Source organism: Hermetia illucens, chromosome 4 (assembly GCF_905115235.1).
Source record: "Hermetia illucens chromosome 4, iHerIll2.2.curated.20191125, whole genome shotgun sequence".
Classification (NCBI taxonomy): Eukaryota; Metazoa; Arthropoda; class Insecta; order Diptera; family Stratiomyidae; genus Hermetia; species Hermetia illucens.
Genome location: NC_051852.1, coordinates 42125046 through 42148714, shown reverse-complemented (window position 1 = coordinate 42148714; position 23669 = coordinate 42125046). Strand labels below are relative to the sequence as shown.

Sequence of the window (23669 nt, the reverse complement as noted above, 5' to 3'; positions counted from 1 at the left end):
CACAACCCACACACATGCCACTTTGCCCGATGCTCAGGCATAACTGACAGGCCCAACTGATCGTGAATTGGAAACATTCGGCTTGGTTGCAAATTTCATAAAGGTATTTGCAAATTATAAAATACAGAGGGCAAATATGGGCTAAGTGAAGGCATAAATAAGAATGGAAGGACTATATGAAATACATTTGGGAAAGTAGGTAGAGTTTTGGCCACAGAAGAGTTGAGAATATTGGAGTTTCTATTTAACGAATGAAACCATTCGCCAAATTGGAAATTTTGAAACCATATCTCTAATATTTTTCTAGGCTAGCAGAATGCATCGAAATTCAATTATCATAAAACTTGACACTGAATCTCGACTTAAACCGAAGATGCAGCGATGATTATGGGAAGATAGCGAGGCAACCGTCAGGAGAATGGTTGACTATGCGATTTTGGTTGGTTATTTTCCCAAAATCAGATACAAATTCTCACTCATGTGAAGTACAGGAAAATTGGAACCCTTACTGTCGAGCACATGAATACAAAAACTTTCATTCGGTGACATATTCATTTGCACAGATTTAATGTTGGCGAATTGTGCTATTGCAAGAGAAGCCGAAATAATGATTTTGGATGGTAGTTTCTCAATTGCTAAGCTAAGAGAAAACATAACTGTCGGTACGTGCGGATATGACATACCATGGATGCACGGAGTGCCTTTCCTTTCACTTTTAAATGTAATGATGGGTCACAATGTGGGACCCTGAATGAGGCGAAGGTTGATTGATTAGGGAGGATGAATGGATGGCCGGCTACTATCAAGGAGAATCAAGCAGGCCCCGACTGTGACAGGCTGTTGAACTTATGATAGTACGGCTTCTGTGTTGAATATCAGAATAATTTGATTATAAGTTGAAGCTAACCCTGAAAAAGACAAAATGGTTGGGAATCCCTAGAGATCATATTTGAGTTTCCGTTAAGATACGTGAGTAAAAGCATGGTGGTCAGTGATATGGGGAACATATTAAAACGAGCACGATGGTTGAAGGCTTCAATGGAATCATCCTAGACGCAGTAGCTGTCCGCCAGCTCATCAATTAGCCACCCTGAGGGTGATCAAAAACTCTTCAATCTGGTAAAATGAACCGGTTTAATTCCACAGTATCATGTCCGATAATTGACAGAGTGAGTAACGAAAAAAGAGAATAGTGAAGGAGGTATGCTCTGCAGTTAGAGTAAAATAGGCAGCGGGAAATTCAAATCACTGAAGTCCTTGGGGGAATGATTTTCTGTAGCACAAGTTCAAAAGTATAGATCAACATAGTCATGATAGTTCCATTCCTAATGGTAGAAGGTGTACAAATCGAAGTTAAATTGAAGATTAAGAGCAAATAAGATGGGGCGCACATTTAAAAGCATTTTACTCTGACAACCCGCTCCAAAAAACAAATTCAGATCAGATCAAATTCACCCTCACTCCGCCACGACGAATCGAATGAACTCTATTTCAAAGATCATAGCTCCGTCGCACTCCCTAGACGGTTGGATCATTTTACTCTTAACAGAGTTTTCTCAACATCTCACTTTCCGGATTCTGCTTTTATGCCCCAAACTCCAAAGTCGACAGTCTAAATAGTACATTGTCATTATATGAGTTGTTCGAAGTTTGGTATCCGGACCAATTTTCAAGTCTCACTGGTGGCAGAAGGATATCCATCGTGACTGAAGCCCCAAGTACTGTCGAGACGACCGCACTCTTCCGCTACTGTTCTGCACTAAGTACCCTTGGGACACTTGCCGGTCACCTAGCGAAAATAAGTTTCGATGCATGGTATAGCCAGCAATGCAATTGTCGCCCCTCCTTAATGTGTGAATTCTCAAGCTTTTTGTTTGAAATTGTGTCAGGCTTGGATATTCCGATGGTAAGTTCATGAAGGGAGCTTGGAGTCACACTGGGGGCCATACTCTATGTTCAACTTCCATATAGCAACACTATCACAGAAAAGTCTCAACTTGATCTTAGTGCTGAGATAACTGCATTTCCAGATCTAGACAAAGCAGCGAAAGCACTGCTATTAATGCATCGAGCGACATGCAGTTCGGTGCCATCGTCGACAGAAATCATGCATCCTAGATATAAAATTTATCAACGCCTGCGGTGCTCTGCTCGTTAATGCACATAGGGAGAGGGAGATGAGCCGTCAGACTACGAATCCTTGGTTTTGTCGACGTTCATCTTTAGTCCAATTCTATTTACCTTTCTTTCTAATTCCAGTGATATTTTGCCAAGGTCGATGATTCGGTGAAGGGGCCAACTGATGTCACCAGCGGGAAAATGTCATTATCCATTGAACTCCTCAACATCTTTCGGGCCCTTGTCCGAAAGCATGAATAATGTCACCGATAACAAGAAGAAGTAATGTGGGTGATAAGATGCAATCCTGGCGAACTCCGTTTTCGACCGCAAAATGTTCTGAAATTTAAAGCACATTCTGTGTCAGCATATTTTGCTCTGATAATAGCCGTTAGTTTCTCCGGAATACCCCTCCTGCGAAGAGCACACCAAATAAACACCCTATTCACGCTGAGGAAAGCTTTTTTCAAATCGATGAGGAGCATGTGAAGCAAAAATTTGAACTCCGGAATAGGGAACCGGCTCATTGAAGGAACAGCTGAGAAACTGCATCGGGTTGTCATTCTATAAGTAAGTCTCACCGAGTAAAGCCGTTTCTTCCAAGAAAGAATGTGCATCTTTTGGAAAGTTGGCGATTATCGGAAAGAGGGAGTAAAGGAAATTGAGAATTGCAGAATCGTGAATTTTGCTCCGGTGATTGGGGAACATCAGATATTATCCGAGGGAGGGATTGCATGCGCCACGATTTTATGTGACATCTTTTTTTGTCTAATTTTTCTGGCAGAGAAAAGACCTCCGCGCACGGAATTTAGAGGAAATTTAAAGTCAAAAATTGCTTAGTTTTTCCACACCCGAGAGTGTGCAGCTGAAAAAGGTTGTGCGGACAATCCGTCTACGGCTCCATTTAGGACCAAGACAGGATAGCCACAAGTAGTGCAATCTAGCTACCTGCGCGTTGATCGCAGAAGAAATCACCGGCACGAAAGGACTCTCGAGGAACAGGTTAGTCCCGCTAACCTCATGTAACTATGTTACTGGTTAAACTGCTCCGCATCCACCAAGAGCCGGAAGTACCCACTTTCACCTGATCGTAACGTTTTCTTGACATGGACCATGCTAAATTTACATTTTTAAGGAATTCTTTAAAGTACGCATAAAGAAGAACGTTAAAGAAACATTGTCGCATCTTCTGAGAGTGTAACCACAGCGCTTCTGATTAAAATCTCCAAGACAGATCGTTAACAAGTTTATGTGGATCCAAGATTTTTTTTTCTCATTTGGTTACTGAACATTTTCCACTCATTAGTTGTAGCAGTAATTGAGGAAATTTATTGGCAAAAGATCACCAGGGGGAAGGTATTTATTTCATATTTTTTTTATTACTTACTTTCTTTTTCTTCGGAGTGGTTCCGTTTAGTTTTTTTGTTGTTCATTCAATTTTTTTCTACTTTCATTTCCTTTCATTTCACTAGTTTTTTTCTCTTTGAATGTACCCATACTGGTTTTTTAACTAATATTATTTGGTGGTCAATTTGCACGATTATTCGTTTCGTTAATTTTTTTGCATGAATATAATCATTAATATGAACTAACTCTATCTTCAGTTTGAGGACCCACTTCTTCCTTTTTCCTCCTTAACTTCGTAAAACTCTTCATATAAATTGGAGACACTCTTCATAATCATGGGCTGAGGATGTCAAGAAAGTGCGTGAACCTCAGAGGCCGCGCCTCACAAAACATCCGAGGAAGGGGAAACATGGATCAGATGGATAGGTGAGGGATCGGAGCCCTCAAAGGACCCCTCCCCCACATTTCCGAGCCTGGTTAGCACATAGGCGTGCAAGCACGTGTTGACGGAGCACTTTGATGGAGTTTCAGAATTTGTAGGCGAACCTTCACGGTAAATTTAACCATATTTTTAGGGTTTTTGGGATAGCTCTTCCTCTTGGTCGTCTCTGGTTACTCAGGATGGTACCGTGACCAACGCTTTTTCAATTTGTCATTACAAGATTTTTGGTGCGGCAGGTAGCCTCACATTAGATGAACCCAAGATATTCCTTTACACACGAAAATTAAGTATAATGCGTTCACTGTGGTCTGAATGGTCAGGGTTGATAATCTGCAGCCGATACACTCCAATAATGGGTGGAGCATTCACCAGGGAAAAAGTCATACCAGTAATAAATTGAACAATGTTAAGCGGGAAGTGACGTGGGGTAACTTATCCATGGGAAGATATAATGGGTTAACAATGAAATCGAGGTTTAATTCTCATCAGAACTACTCCAACGTGAAAAATGGAGTGTCTTTCAAAGAGTTATGAACTTGATATTTTTTAATATGTCCGGGTTTCCACAATACAGGTGACATGATTCTCTTAAGCCAACGTAAACAAATTAAGCCCCCACCTCATTCTTAAAAACCTAACAATTTGATAGGTCGAGGGGGCTAATGGGCTGTACGAAAATTTATTCGCTAATCAGGCATTTGTATAGCTTAATCTACACACAGCTTAGCCAGAAAGAAGAATTAATATTGATATCTAATTCGTGAAGATACGTCGTAAGCTTCGTCCTACTAAAAGTGCACGAGAAGCATAAAAAGTAGGTACCGGTATAGCTCGAGATATCAGCCCTGTAACAGGCTAATCGATCATGAAGTCAGGGGAAGCATAAACGGCAAACCAGTTCGAGGTCGAGGGTATTTTTAGATGCTATTGAAGAAACTGAATAGGATTCAGGAAGTTATGCGCGAGTTTTTCTTTTAGTCAATTCGAAATCTTCCCGGATGTATGTCAGAAAGTCTGAACACTGATAGAGCAAACGTATATCGATGAGAAGGTTTGGTTAGGTCAGTCTGTAGAGGGAGCCTACTCCAAACACTCAGGCCATCGATTAGGCCCATTGTACTGACTCCTTAAATTACTTATTCGACTGCCTTTTGCCTGCGATGTTTGCAAGGAATCTGGGAGTGCTTTGTAGACGGGAGTGTAGGCAGATTCTTTGTTTATTCCGTGGTCGCATAAGGAGACCGGAAAACTGGATACGAAATGCGGGGTAGCCTTCTCCTTTATAAGCTGGAAGCCATAAAATGACTTCCATCTGTTACATAGATCGAATAAAGTTAAAGGGTATGCGGCGACTGGTCCTTAAATTAGCAGCTCTATAGCGGGAATATTATTATGATACACCTTGAAAGTGTGTCTCAAATTGAAGAAAATACTATAAGAAGGAAGTGAGACAAGAGCCAGAATGACCGGCGTTAATTATTCCAACGCGGGCAAAGATTCTCCATTCTACCCATGTCAAGCTCTGACATTATACTCAGTTCTAAGGAGGAATGGAATGACGGCATATGCTTTGGACTAGGTCTGATATAATATTAGAGATTCCGCAAAAACAGAGGCAAATATAGCGGTAGACCTCGACGATTTCGTCTTGGATCTTCTAAGGTTCAAGTTGAGCAAGTTGCAGAGTAGTAAAAAATTAGAGAACGAGGATGTTGTGATACAACATTTGAAAAAGCTGTAAATGTCTAGCACTCAAATAGCCAAGGCAATCCTCCACTATACAAAGGTTACGTCAGAAGTAATTGGAATACCGTCGGAGGGAGAAGTTGTAGCGGTACTTCGGAGGCGTGAACCTAGGTGCCAACTTGAATTCACCTCGCAGAAACAGCTGACGGTCTGACATGAGACTAAGGCGAATAAAATGACAGTTTTTGTGTCAACAACAAAAAAGTCGAGTCACGTCCGCCGACCCGGCTAAACGTAAAAGAAAAAGTGTAACGTTAACATATCTAAACTTAAGTAACATAAGAATGTAGTACATATGGTTGCGAATTTGTTGAATATACAAAACTGTCACCATAAGTTTTGTAAAAACAAGAGAAGTGTTAAAATTTTGGTGTCACCAAACAGTCGTAGTCGCTACCTACTTGAGAGGAAAAACATCCGACCTCTAGCGTAGCAAGCCGATAAACTGGCGATGTATTGAGTATTTTAAGATTTTCGGCAAAGTGTGGAAATATTCAACAAGGAACTTAACATAAAAATGGCGGCTATGATTACAAGCTAAACCCTGTTAGGTTATTACTGTATGTTTTCATATGCTTTTAACTTTCACAACGTGAGGATCTGATCCTGACACTTCGTGTCCCCATTTGGTTGCTCTATTCTTAGTTCATTGCCCTTCTCGCCGCGTTTATCTACATTGCAAAAGGATAATGACTGGAGCCTGGCTAGGTTATTTCAATAAGTCCTACCATCAAATCACGACAGTAGAACCTTTTCCTTCATCCTTTATCGACGAGAAACCAAAAAATCAATTTACATCAGTCAGAAAGCTGTTAAACGCTCATTATGAAATTGTTCTTAGACTTTCGGAATTCTCATAAATTCTGCCCCAACTACAGTAAACTTTCTAATTAACTGCGCTGTTAATTTTTCATCCCCAACTAATCATTCCTTATTTATAGCTTAGACACTCCGAGGATCGTTCCCTCGCTCCTTTCGTCATTCAACAATATTACAGAAGACGAAGACCGAATTTCTCTCAAATTTCTTAGTCATTCGTGGAAATGAGTAGCATAACACGATGAGAATTTATGTGAAACATATTGAAGACGTATCTCAATTAATTTTCTCATTCATTACTCAACGCTTTATCCTTTAATTAAAGTCATGTGTATTAGTACAAGATAGAATGAATCGTTCGCATCAATTTTAGTTGGCGCTAGGCGTTTACTTTAACAATACGCCAGTCCACGAGGTGAGCTAGTTGTCAGACATATGAGAACAATTACCGGCATCTGTACGTACATATGTTGCCGACGAACCAGATGAAACGTCGGTTCCTCCGTGCGTAAATAGATTTTCCGGGAATTTTCACGAAAATTAGAAGGGAATTTGTAGGTTCATTTCGGCAGCAGGAAGGACTCTATCTTCCGCCAGTTGTGCACTAACAGTGAATTTCGATTTTGTCAATTAAACGAAATTACATTAGCTCCCGAGCATTTACACTTCTCGCCTTGGCAGGGAAACGGGTATTAATTAATTTCATTACGGATCCTAGGTACCTTCATATGCATAGGGGAGAGAGTGTGTGGCATATCACTTGATGTTCCCAGCATACTTAGTAGGAAAGGTGATAAAAGGTTACTAGAGTTCAAGGATACGTTGCTTATACGAGTATGAGTGCAACTGAGTCAATGGGGAGTATGCCGTCCTGGAAATCGTAACCATCTAAGCCAGAGATTTCGACAGTCTCCAAAATAATTTTATTGTCCATATCCTCGTTCATACGTATGGACGTGTTTGTATACATTTAAATGTTTCGTCGTTTTACTAAGTTGACAACTGTTACTTTAGCGAAACCATTGTTAAGTCAAAAAGAATTCGTTATCTCCCCATTTATTGGATTAGAGATATTTTCTAGACTCCTTTCAAGGCACCTCCTAATTTCATTTCAGTTTGTATAGTCGCTTTGTTAATTAACGGGTTTATAAATGGATAAGACAAGTGTACTTTAATTACATTCGGTGGAACGAAATGGAGAAGTAACTCTAATAATACTTGAAATGGAGAAATTGACACCATCTTGAATAGAAAAGCGATAGAATCTTTTTGATAGTAAATGTGCCTGCTTCGCTGAAATTCATCAAATTCAAAGAAAGACAGCTCGTGAAGAACAAGGCAAGATAAAGATACTAAACCAGACAAAAGGATCTAAATCGACATCTGTGGTTAAATGCTAGCCGAGCAAAGTATGCTATGAAACTGTGGCGGCACATAAGAGGCGCGAACCTAGGCGTCATTGTAAATTCGCCTCCGCAGAAACAACTGGCGAACTGACATGAGACTGGGGGACAAATGTCAAGAATCTCAAGTCCCATCCCCCGGCCAAAGTGATTCGGAAAAGAGTATGATAAATAACCGAATAAACATTGGGGAAAACTCATCTCCAAACAACTATCAACAATTACTTGCTCTAGCTGCTAACCATCCACAACCATCCTTTGTGCCGCATAGTGCAGATTTAGGGCACTTTAAGGGGGTCATCCCGTGTATCGGGTTGGAGAAATTTCTCATTTTTTGTCATGAATTGTATCTATATATAGTGGAGAATATATGGGCAAAGGGATTTTCCGATATTCCAAGTCGTTCAGAAATTACAGTGTTAAACAAGTACGGAGTTTGCAGCCGCGGCTAGAATACTCGATAAGAAAAAGCATCGAATCTTTTTACCTGTTAGTTTTTTACCTGAGCCGTATAAATTCGAACACAGATATAAAGATAAAAAGATGGAAAACCAATCAATTGTCTAAACTTATTTGCTGTTTGTAATAAAAAGGATAATCCAGTCTAGAGTGAGCACTGAAAGGCCTTCAAGATATACTCAGTTATATTTTGTTGAAAGTATTGTGCTGTTTGTGTGTTCAGTGATTTTTTTAAATGGATCGTACGAAGGGAGATCGCTTTAACGTTCAATGTCATGCTCGCACTAGAAAATGAGTATTTCATGGGAATCGATACTTATCAGAGAAGAAAAAGGACTTCGCATCAACATCAGCAAAGAAACTTTTAGCGAGCATGAACATGGATGTTCCAATTGCGAACAGGTTTTGTATATTCTATATTGGATTTCGCTGGAGTTTTCCTCGGTATTTCTGCAAATTTCTGCAAATAATAAAATATACGTAGTAGTGAAAAAGGAATGCTTAGGACATGTCGAGAAAAGAATGGGAACGCGGCTTAGAAATGCAAAGAAGAATCACAAAGGCATTGATGGAAAAGGGGCTGGAAAACTTACTGATAAGGTTATTAACGACCTCACTACATTTTTTGGGCGACACGTCGACACGCAAATTCGATAGAAGGAATGAAGCAAGAAATTTAGGCAACTTGCTTCCATAAATGTTCTACAGACGAAAATCCTCGGCATCAAAATTGTCCAGCAGGCGAGGACTGTTGGTGCAAATGGCGCAAAGCGGAAGCTAAAGGAGAACTGGATAGTTTCCACCACGAGAAGGCACATTTGACTGAAGAAGTTCAAACAGTCATCAAATCAATGTCCGAAGGTTTGTCACGAGATGATCTCTTGAACAGATGTTTTGGAGCAGAGACCCAGAATAACAATGAGTCGTTAAATACATTGATCTGGACTTTCGCTCCTAAAAACCTTCATTCTGGGGCCAAGGTCGTAGAAATAGCCACTTTTCTGGCTGTAATTATTTTCAATGAAGGATTCAATGGCATTCTCAAAATCCTAGTGTCAAGTTGGTCACATATGTCAGGTTTATGCCGACCGCCGTAATTAAGCGCGAATTTGGCGGTCCGAACGACGATCGACTGACCTCGCTAAAAGAGCCAGAATTGAAACCAGAGGGTAACAATCGGCCTAACAAGACTTCTTTGAAGAAACGGAGGGTGCTCTCTATGGACCAGGTATAGCAGATTAATCGTGAGTTAAAATTTTACTGTTGATAATCACATTTAAATTTTCAAATGCGTTTTTCTCGAAACTGCATCTTGAAAATCGGCTGCCACCATAGCTCAAAATCTATCCAACCAAATTCTTTGAAATTTTCACGACTCCTTTAATGCATCTTTCTACGGTCCGCAAACTAGGATAATTGCAATCGGACGGGTCGTTTTTTTTATTCACAAAAAAAGCCGTAAAAAAAAACCAAAATCCAAAAAATTGAGTTTAAAAGCCCACCAAAAATTTACCTTTTAATATTTTCTAATTATCCTAGTTTGCGGATCTGAAAAATTTATTACATATACTAGAGACATCGGTAAACATATGGTGAAAAAATCACATTTCTCTCTTTATCTAGTCCTCCAAAATAATTTTCCAAAAAAGGCAAGAAAAACGGCCTTCACACGGGATGACCCCCTTAAGTCTTACATCTGAACGAGCAACGCATATGAAAAACGACATCCAATTATCGTTCCAGAACACATCAAATTAGATCAACACCGGATCCTTTTACCAACAGTTCTGAGGTTGGGAGGTATTGGATAGTCAAGATTCTTAGTGGGACTTACAAAGTAATTCAAATAATTCCCACATCCCAGGTGACTGCAGATCGAACAGCCATTACCATAGAACTGTATAAAAGATGACGACAACGATGGGATTTCTCAAAAACGGCCATTGGATCCATGCATTGGTCTCTTATACTCAAAACATGGGTCACACCAAAGCACAGAGAATTGAATCAATACCTGACGCAGTTTCTTTCGGGAAGGGGCGGTTAAAGGAAGTATGTATTTATATCGATTTGGATTATACAGGTCCCCTAATTGTCACGAATGTGCCGCTATATCATATTCCATTGACTGAGATTCATAGGGGAGAGAAGAAAGCTGAAAGACTCTCACAAGGCATTATGTAGAGAACGGACGTTTCTTCAAATTAACATTATTATTATAAAGAATTTAAAATTTAAGCTATAAAGGCTATAAAGGTTTTATGTTCATCTTATGTGAGAAACTCTCTATGCACGATTTTCCAATCGTACATAGCTAAACATACAAAATATTCCGTCATATTTAGCCCAGCTCCAAGATTCACATATGTAAATACATATCAACGACATAAATGCTGTGTTCATCCTAAATAAACAAACATTGGCTATTGCCGCATGAAGATGCATAGATATACAATATATGAATGTGCGCAGCTCAATTAATCTCACGCATCTTCACGCATTTTCACTGTACTCCCTGCATAAAAGCATACATATATATACGTTATGTACATAAATTGAAAAACGCTTCTAACCAGGTACAAAGATGTCGAATACATTAATTACTACTCGCAAACTTTATTAGCATATACATATACATACACATGTCTACCTCGCAGCCTTCCGTATCCTACATAACGACGAAATCTATGAGCGATACCATGACCGTCAGGTTGTGGATAAAATCCGGTTCACTAGGTTGCGGTGGGCGGGTCACTTAATCCGTATGGATGAGGATGATCCAGCCCGGAAAGTCTATGGGGGCAATATCTATGGTAGAAAAAGCAGACAAGGCAAACCCTGCCTGAAATGAAGCGATGGCGTAGGTCAGGACGCCAGACAGATTTTAGGGATATTTGAATTGGTGGACCTCGGCGCAAAACCGGGATGTCTGGAATTCCTTATTAAGACAGCCCTAGACCGGATACCGGTTGTTGCACCGTTGATGATGATGATGATCATGTCTACCTCGAGTGGTGCTCAGAGGTGGCGGTGAGGAAGACGGGGCGGCAACCCTTTCGGCCAAACCAAAACCAAGTGGCCGAGGAGAATCTCCATAGTGGTGGCACCACGAGATGCTGTACTCACTTTAGTTTGCCGGCCGTGATGCAGTAGGCGAATGCTCCAAAGGCCTAATCAGGGCGATCAGACCCGAGTCTGCACGGGGACTCATCTGAAGTGGTAATTGGCCACGAAACCTTACCAGGGGTATACTGCTACCATGGGAACCGAAATAGCTCCTGGACTCTCATACTTCGGGTGAACTCCCGTTGTATGTGAGTACAGCTCGGTTATTTGCGATAGGCCCCCTAGTGGGAGTTTCATGGGGGCTGTGGCTATGCTCAAGCGAGGAGAGACCTTCGGGCCTCGGCGTGGTGTTGCGTTCCAACACGGGTGCTATACTCCTTAGTTCGGTAGACATTTAGATATGTCTTGCATCCACCAGTATGAATGCTAAGCCATGCACTTGGTATAGACTGGTACCGTTGTTACTTGTCCCAGAGGGGCTCTGATTGTGGGCACAAAATTAATCTATGTCTTAAGAAGACCATGGGATTAAGTCGCAAGACAGATGCTCACGTTAAACCCTCAAGGACTTAACTGTCTATCTCGAGTAATTGACACTGATATGCAAATAACTAAAAAAGCTATGATGATGACGTCATACACATATAACGGTACCATAAATTCACCTGAAATGCGAAACTTTGACCTTCGATAATTTTGTTAATAATAGTCAGATTGCTTTCAGAATTGTATCCTATATTGTCGCCTGTGATGATGTCCTGATTAGTACTTCTGGGATGAATTTACGGGGGGTTTTCCGGTAAATTCCAAGAACATGGTAATATTACTGTCATTAACTTTATTTGTTCAGATATAGGAATGGGATGTATGTATTAAATTTTATATAGTTGCATCAGTATGATTTTTTTCAGATTTTTTGATTGGGTAGGTTCTGAGAACGAGACCAATTTGAATTTATAGGGCCCACATTTTGAGCCCTCACTCCCCTATGGTTCACGCAATATCAGAAATTAGATCAGTTTCGGAAAGTACTCGAGCCCTTTCATTTGATACCCCACATGACCACCACCGAATGGTGATAAAAAAATTTACACCTCCCTTTCGTATGTACAGAGTGCCCCTTTCAAACTCAAAATAAAATGGCACCACTCATTGCATGGAAAGAGCATATAGACCACATCTTCTCAGTAAGTTTCGTGACAATCTATTCAGCCGTTTCCGAGTAAATCGGGTGTGACAGACAGACAGACAGGCAGGTGGATACAGACATTGAACCGATTTTAATAAGGTTTTGTTTCACAAATGGGTCACAGCGGTAGAATTCAGTAAGTTAACTGAACAAAATAATTAAATGGGATAAGTTTTTGATGTCTATTAGGAAGGAAGAAGGAGTATACACCCGTACACTGAAGAAGCGAACAAGTTGTTCCCGAAATATTGATATTTGCTTAATAAAATAATCACTACAAGCGACGAAGATGGTGTGACGTTTTAATTTCCTTAAGAAGAAGGCTATTTTTAACTTTTTCAATTTTTTTTCTGAATGAAAAGCCTTTCTGTAAGGTATATGTGAAGAGGTGACAGCCACTCGTGCCACGCTGGAGAAGCGAACACTACAAATTATGTTCGGCAGTTCTAAAAATGTTATTTCTTTTGCCGAAATAGTGTAAGCCCTTCAGGTATCCCTTAAACTACTTATAATGCGAGGTAAATGAGATGGATTTGAATTACCGAATCCACTCATCTGATTTTCTTCTTTCCGAATAAACCACTAACAACAAAACAATGCGGACCTCCATGATAAGTTAACAGAGAGGGATACTTGACCATATTTTTTTGAAAAATTGCGCTACAATTAGATTGCCAAGTGATCAAAAAGCTACGATATGGTTTTTTTTTATCTTTTCAAGAAGTACATGGATCAAGGTGATCTGCAGATGTTTATATATCTTATATTGCTATTAAGTCATTCAATCACGAGTTATTTTATTGAAAATATAAAAAAGGTTAAACTAATTCATTTGAAAATAGTCTTCACTCACCTGTCTATCGATATTGCAACTAAATTAAATATCGATGATGTGGAACATATCACATCCATTGCTATATAAAAATCACATACGAAATTTGGTAAGGACCACGAACCGTTTACCTGAAAATAGATGGAAAACGAAAAAATCTTTTAAAACCTTTTAGATAAATATTGAAATACATTTAGCTACAAAAACGCATGTTCACATTCTCGGTCTCATCATCAATAACATTTGCAAGTTATTTCGGTTGCTACGATCAAGATTTTAGTCCTTTTCATATAAATATTTCCTTTGAGTGGAAGACCCTTCAGGATACATTCCGTTTCTCAGAAGTAAATGCATGGAAACTAGTTGCATAACCTCATAAGTACGTATAGAAGATAACTCATCTTTTTGCAAATATTTCTGAAGGAATACGATATTATCTTTGAAGTAGAGTTTTCGTCGTGTAAATATTAATACTAAAAGCTGTGCTGAGAACGCAGGTTACTTGGAAATCTCAAGCAGTAAATTCGAATCCCTTGCAAAGTAAACTTAATTGAAATGCCACAGGAAGGAGTAGAGCGAAAGAATCTTAAGATATCATTTACCATAATTGAAATAATAAAATTCCACGGTCACGAAGGCTGTAAACAAAAGTAGGCGAGCACGATGGAGAGCAATTCAACTAAGGTAAATTTGTAAATGTCAGGATTAATTTTAATGCTTCTAAGTAAGTACTAAATATTTATTTCAAGAGAGAATAAATAAAGTAAAATAATTCACAACAAACTTGGCCATTACTCCTACCATCACTGCCCAACTAGGAGTACAGCCGAATGAATTACAAATCATCTATTCAAGTGGTTTCTGCCTCAAGACTTATCGTGTTTTGAATCGATTCCTAACATCACTTCATGGCTAGTACTCGTAGTATGCAAGTGAACTTTTCCTCAGTTGTAAGTCACTTCCCTGAAATTACATTCTAAAGAGTTACCAAGAAGTCCTTTAATGCTTTGCCTGGAATAACGCTCTTCAAGTTGGGTTCATTGTGATTTGCTATTGTTGAGCGGGCTGGCCAGAATTGTGTGATTCAATTACCGTGAAATGCTGCTCACAGTGAATGCTGAACTGCGATATTACTTCATCCCCTCTTCCGCTGCGCACCGTAAAACAGTTGCGAGAGAAGCGTCTTCGATAATGAGTTGATTAAAACTCGACACCTATGATAATATTGCCCTGAACAAGTCGATCACTAGAAAATCTCTGAAGGCTGGCCTTAAACAAAAATGCAATTCCCTTTTGATTCACGAATATTTCAAAAACTTCTCTTTAAAATAAATAAAATAACTTTTCGAATAATCACCAATTTTCTTCAGTCCAGAGTTAGCTAATTGCAATCCTTCCATCACCACCTCTAATTCAATCTAATTATATCTAAATATGACCATGCACAGCATAGCAACAATTAACATTGTAGTGTATGAGATACAAAATCTAAAATTCAAAAGTGCTGACAATACGATGACAGAATTGGTTTAGTGCAAGCCTCTCGAGCTCGTCGCCCCGGGTTCGAATCCCACTGTTTTATGTTCGTCTTTGTATTATTCAGCTACTGTGGGATTATGATAGCATCAAGAACAGTGATAACGAAACTGAGCAGAGTCTTATTGAGTCTTCTTGAAATCAAATAGGGACTAAGACAATAATACGAAACAGTGACTGTATGGATGCCCCATAATTACAAAACAAGTCAGGAAACCGGAAACTGGACGCTTTAGGTACGAAAGGTTTTGTGTATTTCTTAGTACGTAGCACGTAATATACGCATATTTTATGTGAGAATATCCACTTTCGGATGATATTGACATTCATAGTTTGCAAAGAAGCGACAACTTTGACGTATTATAACTTTGTTAGTAATAGTGCGATTTCCACCAAACTTGGTGAGATAATGCTCTATGTTATACCCTATATTGTTTCGTGGTGCTAGGATGAACTTAAGGGGTGTGTTGCAGCCAATTACTAAAAATTATAGTAATATACTGTGGCGCGGCAGGATCTGCAGCATTCGAAATTTATTTCGGATGTTGCGGATGCGGACGGGTAGATGGCGCTGAACTCCGAAACTCTCCACTCACGCGTTTTCCGAACGCACCAGGGGAGTGGAGAACCAGCGGTAAAAAAATGCCGTTGGTTGGGACAGTAAGGACCGCATGGAAATAAGTCGGTCTCTTCTGTTTCCAACCGCGGCAGCGAACACACGCGTTTTCCATAAAAAATTTAAATTGAATTCTAAAAGCGAGTAAACAGTAGCGTAAAACGTAACAACTGTAATGAGAACGTGGTTTTCGATATACAATATAATTCACTTTTGTAATAAATCACAAATTGTCTGTTTCAATTATTTACGTGGAGTTTTATACAAAAAGTCGTTCAACTTACAAAATTGTCAGTGACCTTATTATATAAAACGCACTTTATATGTGTGAAAACGTTAAACTAAATTTCAAGTAACTCGTTATCAGATGATTAACATGTCGGGAAGGGTGCTGCTGTGACATTGACGAATCGATTTTCCTTGTCAAACTGATATAAATTTTCTTCGACCCTAAAGAAGCATTTTAATTTACTCCATCTAAGGATATAATCAGGCAACTAAGTTTAGATAAATTCTAGCTTCTATTATTGTTTGGCAGCAGGAGCAACTAAAATACTATTATTATTATTAACTTCATTTGTACAGATATCAGTATGGAAGGTATTTCGAAGCCCAGGCACTATATAGTGGCAGCCTCCTGATTTTTTTCAGATTTTTGGGTTGGGTAATTTCTGAGAATGGCCTCCTTAAAGGAATGATCACCTTCAACCCCCCGCAGTCCCCACCTTTCTAATAAATCTCAAAAACTAAGACCGGTCTCGAAAAGTACTAACCGTAAAAATGTACACCCCTCTTTTCCATGTATGGGGACCGCCCCTTAAATTCGGATGTAACTGGCTATATGCGTGAGCGTTCAGTTTCCACCTTTCTACCAAATTTGGTGTCAATCGCTATAACCATTTCCGAGGAAAATGCGTGTGACGGACAGACAGACAGACGGAGAGATAGTAAACCGATTTTAATAAGGTTTTGTGTTTACACAAAAACCTTCAAAAGGGCTCGGGACGTCGGCATCTTCTTTGTATGGCTTAGGATGCTGCTAATTCGCACGAAATTGATAAGTTTGACCTACTATAACTTTGACACTAATAGTTGGATTTTCATGGAACTTGGCAGGTGTATGAACGAAACTGTCCTCTATGTCGGTGGTTTAGTACGCGTAGGATGAACCTAAGGGGAGTTTTTTAGTTCATTTCAAAAAGTTGATAATATACTATTAGTAAATTTATTTGAGCAGATACCGGAAGGGGACATCTCTCGAAGATTAGATTTCACATAAGTGTTTTACACAAAACCTTAAAAAGGGGTCAAGCGACGACGGCTTTACGGTTTCTTACCAGGGCAGAGGCAAATCGTCAGACGCCGCCTCACCTCTGCCCTGGGAGCAGCGTGACCGTAGCGGCTCGCATATCTTGAATGCTCCTTTATATAATTCGTAAAACACGACATGCCAACGAATTATATTGAGCGCAAATCCGCCTTATTGACCAGAGCTGGCCAGAGCTGAAATATTCGTTTTGAGAATGAAGGGGGTCCTAAGTCCGCATCAACTTAATGCAGGACCGGACCAATTGAGGAGCAACTTACTCCTTCTTTTCTGGTCCACGGACCCCTCGCTTAGGAAGGACTTAAAAAGGGCTCCAGATAAATAGATTCTTCATAAATGCGACTTTAATATTTCACGCGAATGTCAATTATTCCCGTAAATTATGACGTCAGCGTTTTATTTGCATGCCTTTGGAAGCAGTTAATTCGCGCGGAAGTGCTAAGTTTGAACTGCTATAATATTGTCCTCTATAGTGGTACAAAATTCGGAAGTCCTAGGATGAATTTAAGGATTGTTTTGCAGTAAAGTTCTAAAATAGTAGTAGTAATATACTATTAGTAAGTTTATTTGAGCAGATATCGGAATGGGACATATTTTGGCGCCTAGATTTCATCTAAGCGCACCACCCTGATTTTTGTCGGATTTTTCGGTTGGGTAGTTTCCGAAAATGAGTCCTGTCTCACTTTAAGTGCGTACATTTTGACTCCTTACTCATGGACTTTACAATTCACGCCGAAACTAATATCAGCTTCGGAAAGTACAAATCGAGGCCTTTCATTTGATACACGACTATATCCGGTGAAAAAAATTATTGGATCCCCCTTTGCATGTATGGGGAGCCCCCCTTTAAACTGCACCTTAATTCATTCCACTCGCTGTATGCGTGGGATTTCATAGTTCCCATCTGTCCACCAAATTTCGTTCGGATTAGTTTCGCCGTTTTGGAGAAAAATGCGTATGACAGATAAATCGATTTTAATAAGGTTTTGTTTTACACAAAACTTTAAAAATGAACAGAGGGCATACAAAAAAGAAAGAGAACCCCGCCTTTTTCGTTTCAGAGACTAGTCAGCAACAGCAACCAGAAAATGGTGTCTAGACAGCAACATCCACCTAGTGCGTTGGAGTTGTCGGAAACTTTGCTATGGGTGTGGCTTTCAGATGCTATGAAAGCTCTCTTCCTTATATAATATATATCTCCATGGTAAGTGATTTATACAGCTAGACCCACAAGTTTGATAGTCAGTAAGAGCACCTGACAGCCAATTGTCCTGCGGAAGCTCCTTCATCACGACCTGATATCTCCGAGTTAGACAAGAGCTCGGCGGTGCAGACCTTCTCTGAACAACACAGTATGAGAGTTCACAAGCCTTAAATTACATACTATGTTGAAAATGTCGACTAATGGTACATAATTTCCAGGAGTATTTAGATCTAATTTACTCCAATCCTGGTATCTTAGGCCTTCAGGTCCTAATGTCGTCGCTGCTCTGAGTTGAGTAGTCAAGGCGATAATTAAAGCACCAAACCCTTCACTTGTATCAGGGCTGCGCATTCATTGGAACTACATTTCACCATTGGTGGGCCTGCATTGACACTTTTCCATAGTTTGTCTAATTTTAGGATGGAAGCTATACTAGTTGTAAGGGGATGAGTATAAATTCAAAGTTCTTTTAGAAAAACGTGACTAAATCAGGGTAGACGGTGGTGCGCCTTGGAGATGCATCTACTTAGCAATATTCGAAGCAATCCACCTCGCCGCTTCGTCAACGTGCGATTTAGTCGATTTCGTTAGCTTGACAGTGTTATGTCTTCCATTCAAGTTAGTAATTCAAAAGAATATATTTATCGAGAGCAACTAGCGAGGAAGCCAAGGCATATTTAAAGTGCCACCTTTCTAGATACTTACAGCAACCTTTTAAATTACTGAATGAATAGTTCTTGCTTTTACTTAAAATAAAATTCGTTTATTCAAGGAAATACACAATTTACAAATTCACAACACTTAAAATATTGACTAAGCTTCTAACTATTCTATCAGATACGTGGATGGGGGCAATATTTCTCTGAGAGACATATGACATACTTGCAAAATTTTCAAAGCCGTAAACACATTATATAGGTTTGTCTATTAAAAGTGTTATCTAATTAAATATTGCAAACCAATCCATGACTTGTTCCCTACACATCTTTCTTCTTTGGATGCCCTAAGCAGACCGAGTGGGAAATGTTGGAAAAGGCCATTTGCTACGTAACTTCATTTCGAAACGTTACTGACCTCCGTTCTGTCCCCTCCTTTCTATTCTTTCATATAAGGAAGAACAATTGACGCACAACCAAAGCAAGAGAGTTTTCTATATATGGGCGAGGAAAGACAACTCCAAACAGTTCAAACGACAAGATTTCTGAAGCTGAGGGGAGCCAATTCTGCGAAACATGAATCTTATAATTCAACACCAACAAAGATGAGAAAAATCTTCAGTGCATGTGGAAATTACCACCTAAATTCAATTTTCTCAACCAGGACGTCGGTAATGCTTAATAAACTGATAGGAGAATCTAACCATTCAGACCCGTCGGCACTTAACTACAGCACAAATGAAGCTGACCCTGCAGCAATTCAACAGGAACGACTAGATTTTTTGTAAGCCGCGAAAACGCCAGATACTGGGAATGTGGTCAGTCAGTTTAAACCAACCTTACCTCGACATAAAAAGAGACTTTTGAGGTTTGGTTTTTCAAGTAAATTAATGCCATGGAAAAGGAAATAAACAAGCAGAAAGCAAAAAGGGAAAAGGATTGACTAAAAACTTAAAATATGAGCGAGGGAATATTCCTGAGCTAAGTCTGCCAATGAATTGTGTCAAAAACCAGTCGCCGTCAAACGATCTGAGGGTTTAGCATGCGGCTCCATGAGGTATCTACCGATCATCTTCGTCATCAACGGCGCAACAACCGGTATCCGGTCTAGGCCTTCCTTAGTAAGGAACTCCAGACACCCCTGTTTTGCGCCGAGGTCCACCAATTCGATATCCATAAAAGCTGTTAGCGCCCTGACCTACGCCATCGCTCCATCTCAAGCAGGGTCTGCCTCGTCTTTTTTCCTGCTATAGATATTGCCCTTATAGACTTTCCAGCGGCTGGATCATCCTCATCCATACGGATTACCTGCGACTACAACCGCGGATTTTATCCATAACCAGACGATTGTGGTATCGTTCATAGTTTGCGTTATTACGTAGGCTACGGAATCGTCCATCCTCATGTAGGGGGACAAAAATTCTTCGGAGAATTCTTCTCTCGAACGCGACCAAGAGTTCGAAATTTCTCCGAGGAATACATGGGAACTAGCAAGATCATTGTCTTGTACAGTAAAAGCTTTGACCCTATGGTGAGGCGTTTCGAGCGGAACAGTTTTTGTAATTTGAAATAGGTTCATCATTTGCGACCCTAGATAGGTAAAATGAAAAGATCCATCGTTTGCCGCAGACAGAAAATTTGATCTATTGTTGATTTACCTGAAGTGAATCTTCTTTGGTACGGGCCAATGATGTTCTGGGCGTATGGGGATATCCGGAAGATAGCGGGGAATATCTTATAGATGGTACTCAGCAACGTGATATTTCCATATTTGCTGCACTGCGTGATATCCTGCTTCTTAGGTATGGGACAGTTAATGCCTTGTTGCCAGTCGTCATGTATTCATTCGCTGTCCCACACCTTGAACATCAGATGGTGAACCGCTTGATGTGCCTCCATATTTAACCAATTCGGCTGTAATTCCATAGGCTCCTAGCGCATTGTGGTTTTTAAGCCGGTGAATCGCACGGACTGCTTCATTCATGCTTGGTGGTGGCAGCATTTGTCCGTCGTCTTGAGTTGGCGGGACTTCCAACTCGCCAATATTTTGGTTGTTGGGCAGTTCCTCAAAATACTCAACCCATCGCTCCAATATGCCCATTTTGTCAGACATCAGATTTCCCTCCTTGTCTCGGCAGGATAAGCATCAAAGTGTATAAGGTTTCATCCTGGTGACTTGTTGGTAAATCTGCTCCGCCTGGTGCGGTTGCTCCCTATACTTTCCGAGTTCACAGACCTGTTGGTTCTCCCAGGGTTCCTTTTTCCGTCTGTGAAGTCGTGATAAATCTCTACGCGTGCCCACGTCCTTTGAGAATAATTCCTTTGAACATTACTCGGTATGCAGCATTCTTACGTCCCGTTGCTAGCTTACATTCACCGTCGAACCAGCCGTTCGAACTTGCCACTGGGGCCAAGGATGTCTGTAGCCGTATCAATGATAACGCTCTTCATCTGGTTGTGAAGATCGTTTGTTGATGCTTCATCTCCAGGACATCTGTTAGCTGCGGTTATTGCGACATCCATTTCCCCCTTATAGGTGTTACGGAGGGCTGTGTTGTGGATGGCTTCAGTATTCACCTGATTGTCAGAAGGGATTGTAGGTGATGTTGTAATTCAAGCCCGGAGCACTATACTAACGAGATAGTGATCCGGTTCTATATTGACATCCCTATATGTTGTGATATTCATCAAGGCTGAGAGGTGGCGGCGTTTAATCAACACGAATTCCTATGATATGTAAGCTATGATAGCCGACGTATCGTCTGAATACGGACTCCGTCCCTACTTGACTGTTTAAATCTCCAAGTATGGATTTGGTATCACATTTGGGACAGAGTTCGAGAATCCGCTCAACTGTCTCGTAGAAGATATTCTTCTCCGAGTCTGCAGTCTCCTCTGTGGGGGCGTAAACGTTAGCGAAGCTTATATTTCTAAACTTGCCTCGCAAACGCGGGGTGCAAAGCTTTTGACGTATCTTTTCAAAGTCGATAACAACAGGTTTCATTTCTTGGCTAACTAAGAAACCTACACCGAACAGATGGTTTATTGGACGGGCGCTATAATATATGATGTAGTAGCTTTTCTTCAGGAAGCTGGTCCCTGTCCAGCGCATCAGTAACGCTGTTACATCTCCCTTATATTAGGATAGGGTATCGGCTAGCTGCTGAGCAGCATTCAATCTGTACAGGGAAGGCACGTTCCATGAGAATATACCGAAAACGTTATTTCGTTCTCATTGCGGGCTTCTAGGCCATTGGTGATAGAATTAGGGTCCTAAACTTCTGACCTGAAAACGTACACTATTCTGCTGAAGTCCGTTTTTACATGACACCTTCTATCAATAATGAGCTTAAGTGAAGGCAACGTTACATCACCCAAGTTAATCATTAGCTATTGTAAATGGTCGGAAATCCATCATCAGATAATAGCTTCAAAAATGTCCTACATACAGTGAAGGCTGAATTAGTTATTAGTTCCAAGTGAGCATAGAACTAGCGAAACTATTTGCCGCCTATTCTACTGGGAGTGAAAAATCAATTATTCTAAACATTCAAATATTCTGGGATGTATCTTTACCTCAAATTTCAAGATTACTTAGTAGTTTAATTTACGGTTCCGTAGAGAGAAAATCCTCGCTCGTGGTTAAAATTATGTGTAAAAACGGGGTGCGGGTTGAAAATCTATGGAGTGGAAATTATTTTTGTAGAAATTTCTATTCCGCAACCCAACTACTAGTAGAGCAACAAAATCCCAGCTTTTCGCGTGGTACGTTTCCAAGCAAGGAGACTACACCAGAGGCTTAAGGGAAAACCCGCTAGCGACGATGTAGATGAGGCACACCGACGAGCCCAGAGTCACTTAAAAGAGGTCGTGCGAAAGAACCATAGTAAATCAACAAGCTACATCGAGTCATCTCCAACGTCATATAGCTCGATTTGCCTGTTACTCACCGTCCAAAGCTGCAATGGCTTGTCGGAACGCCAGCATGGGTTTCCGCGGCCCACTATTCAGTCGATGCGACAAGCTTGGATGTGAATCTGGCAAAAGACCAGCTTTTGTGCCATGTCGGCATTATATGTCAAAAACCAATTTTATTCACCCAAGGCGTTGGCTGACATTGGTGTAAATGGATAATTGTCGAGTTTGGTGAAGTATTACCTCCCAGAAAGGCCTCTCTGATGCAGTAAGGATGAGGGTCACAAAGAGTACGTTGTCCCGACAGGGGTACCACATACCTCGGCACTGGCCCACTTGCGCTGAAATGTCATGTATAGTAGCGTGCTTGCTCTTGGGGTCCTTACAATTTTCGGCTTTGCGGAATACCTGGCTACAGTTGTTATAGTATAGCACTGAGAGGATGTGGAGATCTAAGCGGTAGAGAAAGTAAGAGCAGTAAAAGCCTACTTAGAAAAACCGAGGCTGACCGTGGCGGATAAGAAAACGGAAGCGGTCTTTATAACGGACCATGGAAAGAAGAATACTGAAAGTTGCAGTCAGTGGACATATGGTCGTCTCTAAGTCAGCTGTCAAATATCTCGAGATGATGATTGACGAAATTGAACTTTAGGAAAGGCCGAAAGTACGCATGCCAACAAGTAGCTAGTGCCACTGCGGACTTATTCTAGTTGGAGTAGTGCAAACCATTCTGCCTTCCGTGCCACCTATACAGGTGAAGGTATTTTTAGAGAATGATGCAACTGAATTCATTTCACGACTTGATGGTCCTAAGGATTCGCAGTGCTTTTAGAACTATATCAGCCAAAACTGGTGGTGGCGTTGATATTCTGGCGAAAAATATAAGTGTGCAAAACGTATGGACGCATATCACGCATATTGCCACCTCACAGTCGCATGAACTCTAGAAAACCCAATTAGGACGAGACTTCGATAGATCGCGGTACGCGGACGC

At 40.5% G+C, this 23669-nt stretch overlaps 1 protein-coding gene across 1 annotated transcript in view; it reads right to left on the bottom strand.

The window, feature by feature from the left end:
- The window catches only part of LOC119654976 (dopamine D2-like receptor), a 571742-nt gene that overhangs the window by 18276 nt on the left and 529797 nt on the right, over positions 1–23669 (bottom strand). Inside the window, exon 4 of the mRNA XM_038060636.1 lies at positions 13443–13552. Coding sequence (XP_037916564.1) covers positions 13443–13552 — 110 coding nt within the window. The remainder of the gene's footprint in view (positions 1–13442; positions 13553–23669) is intronic.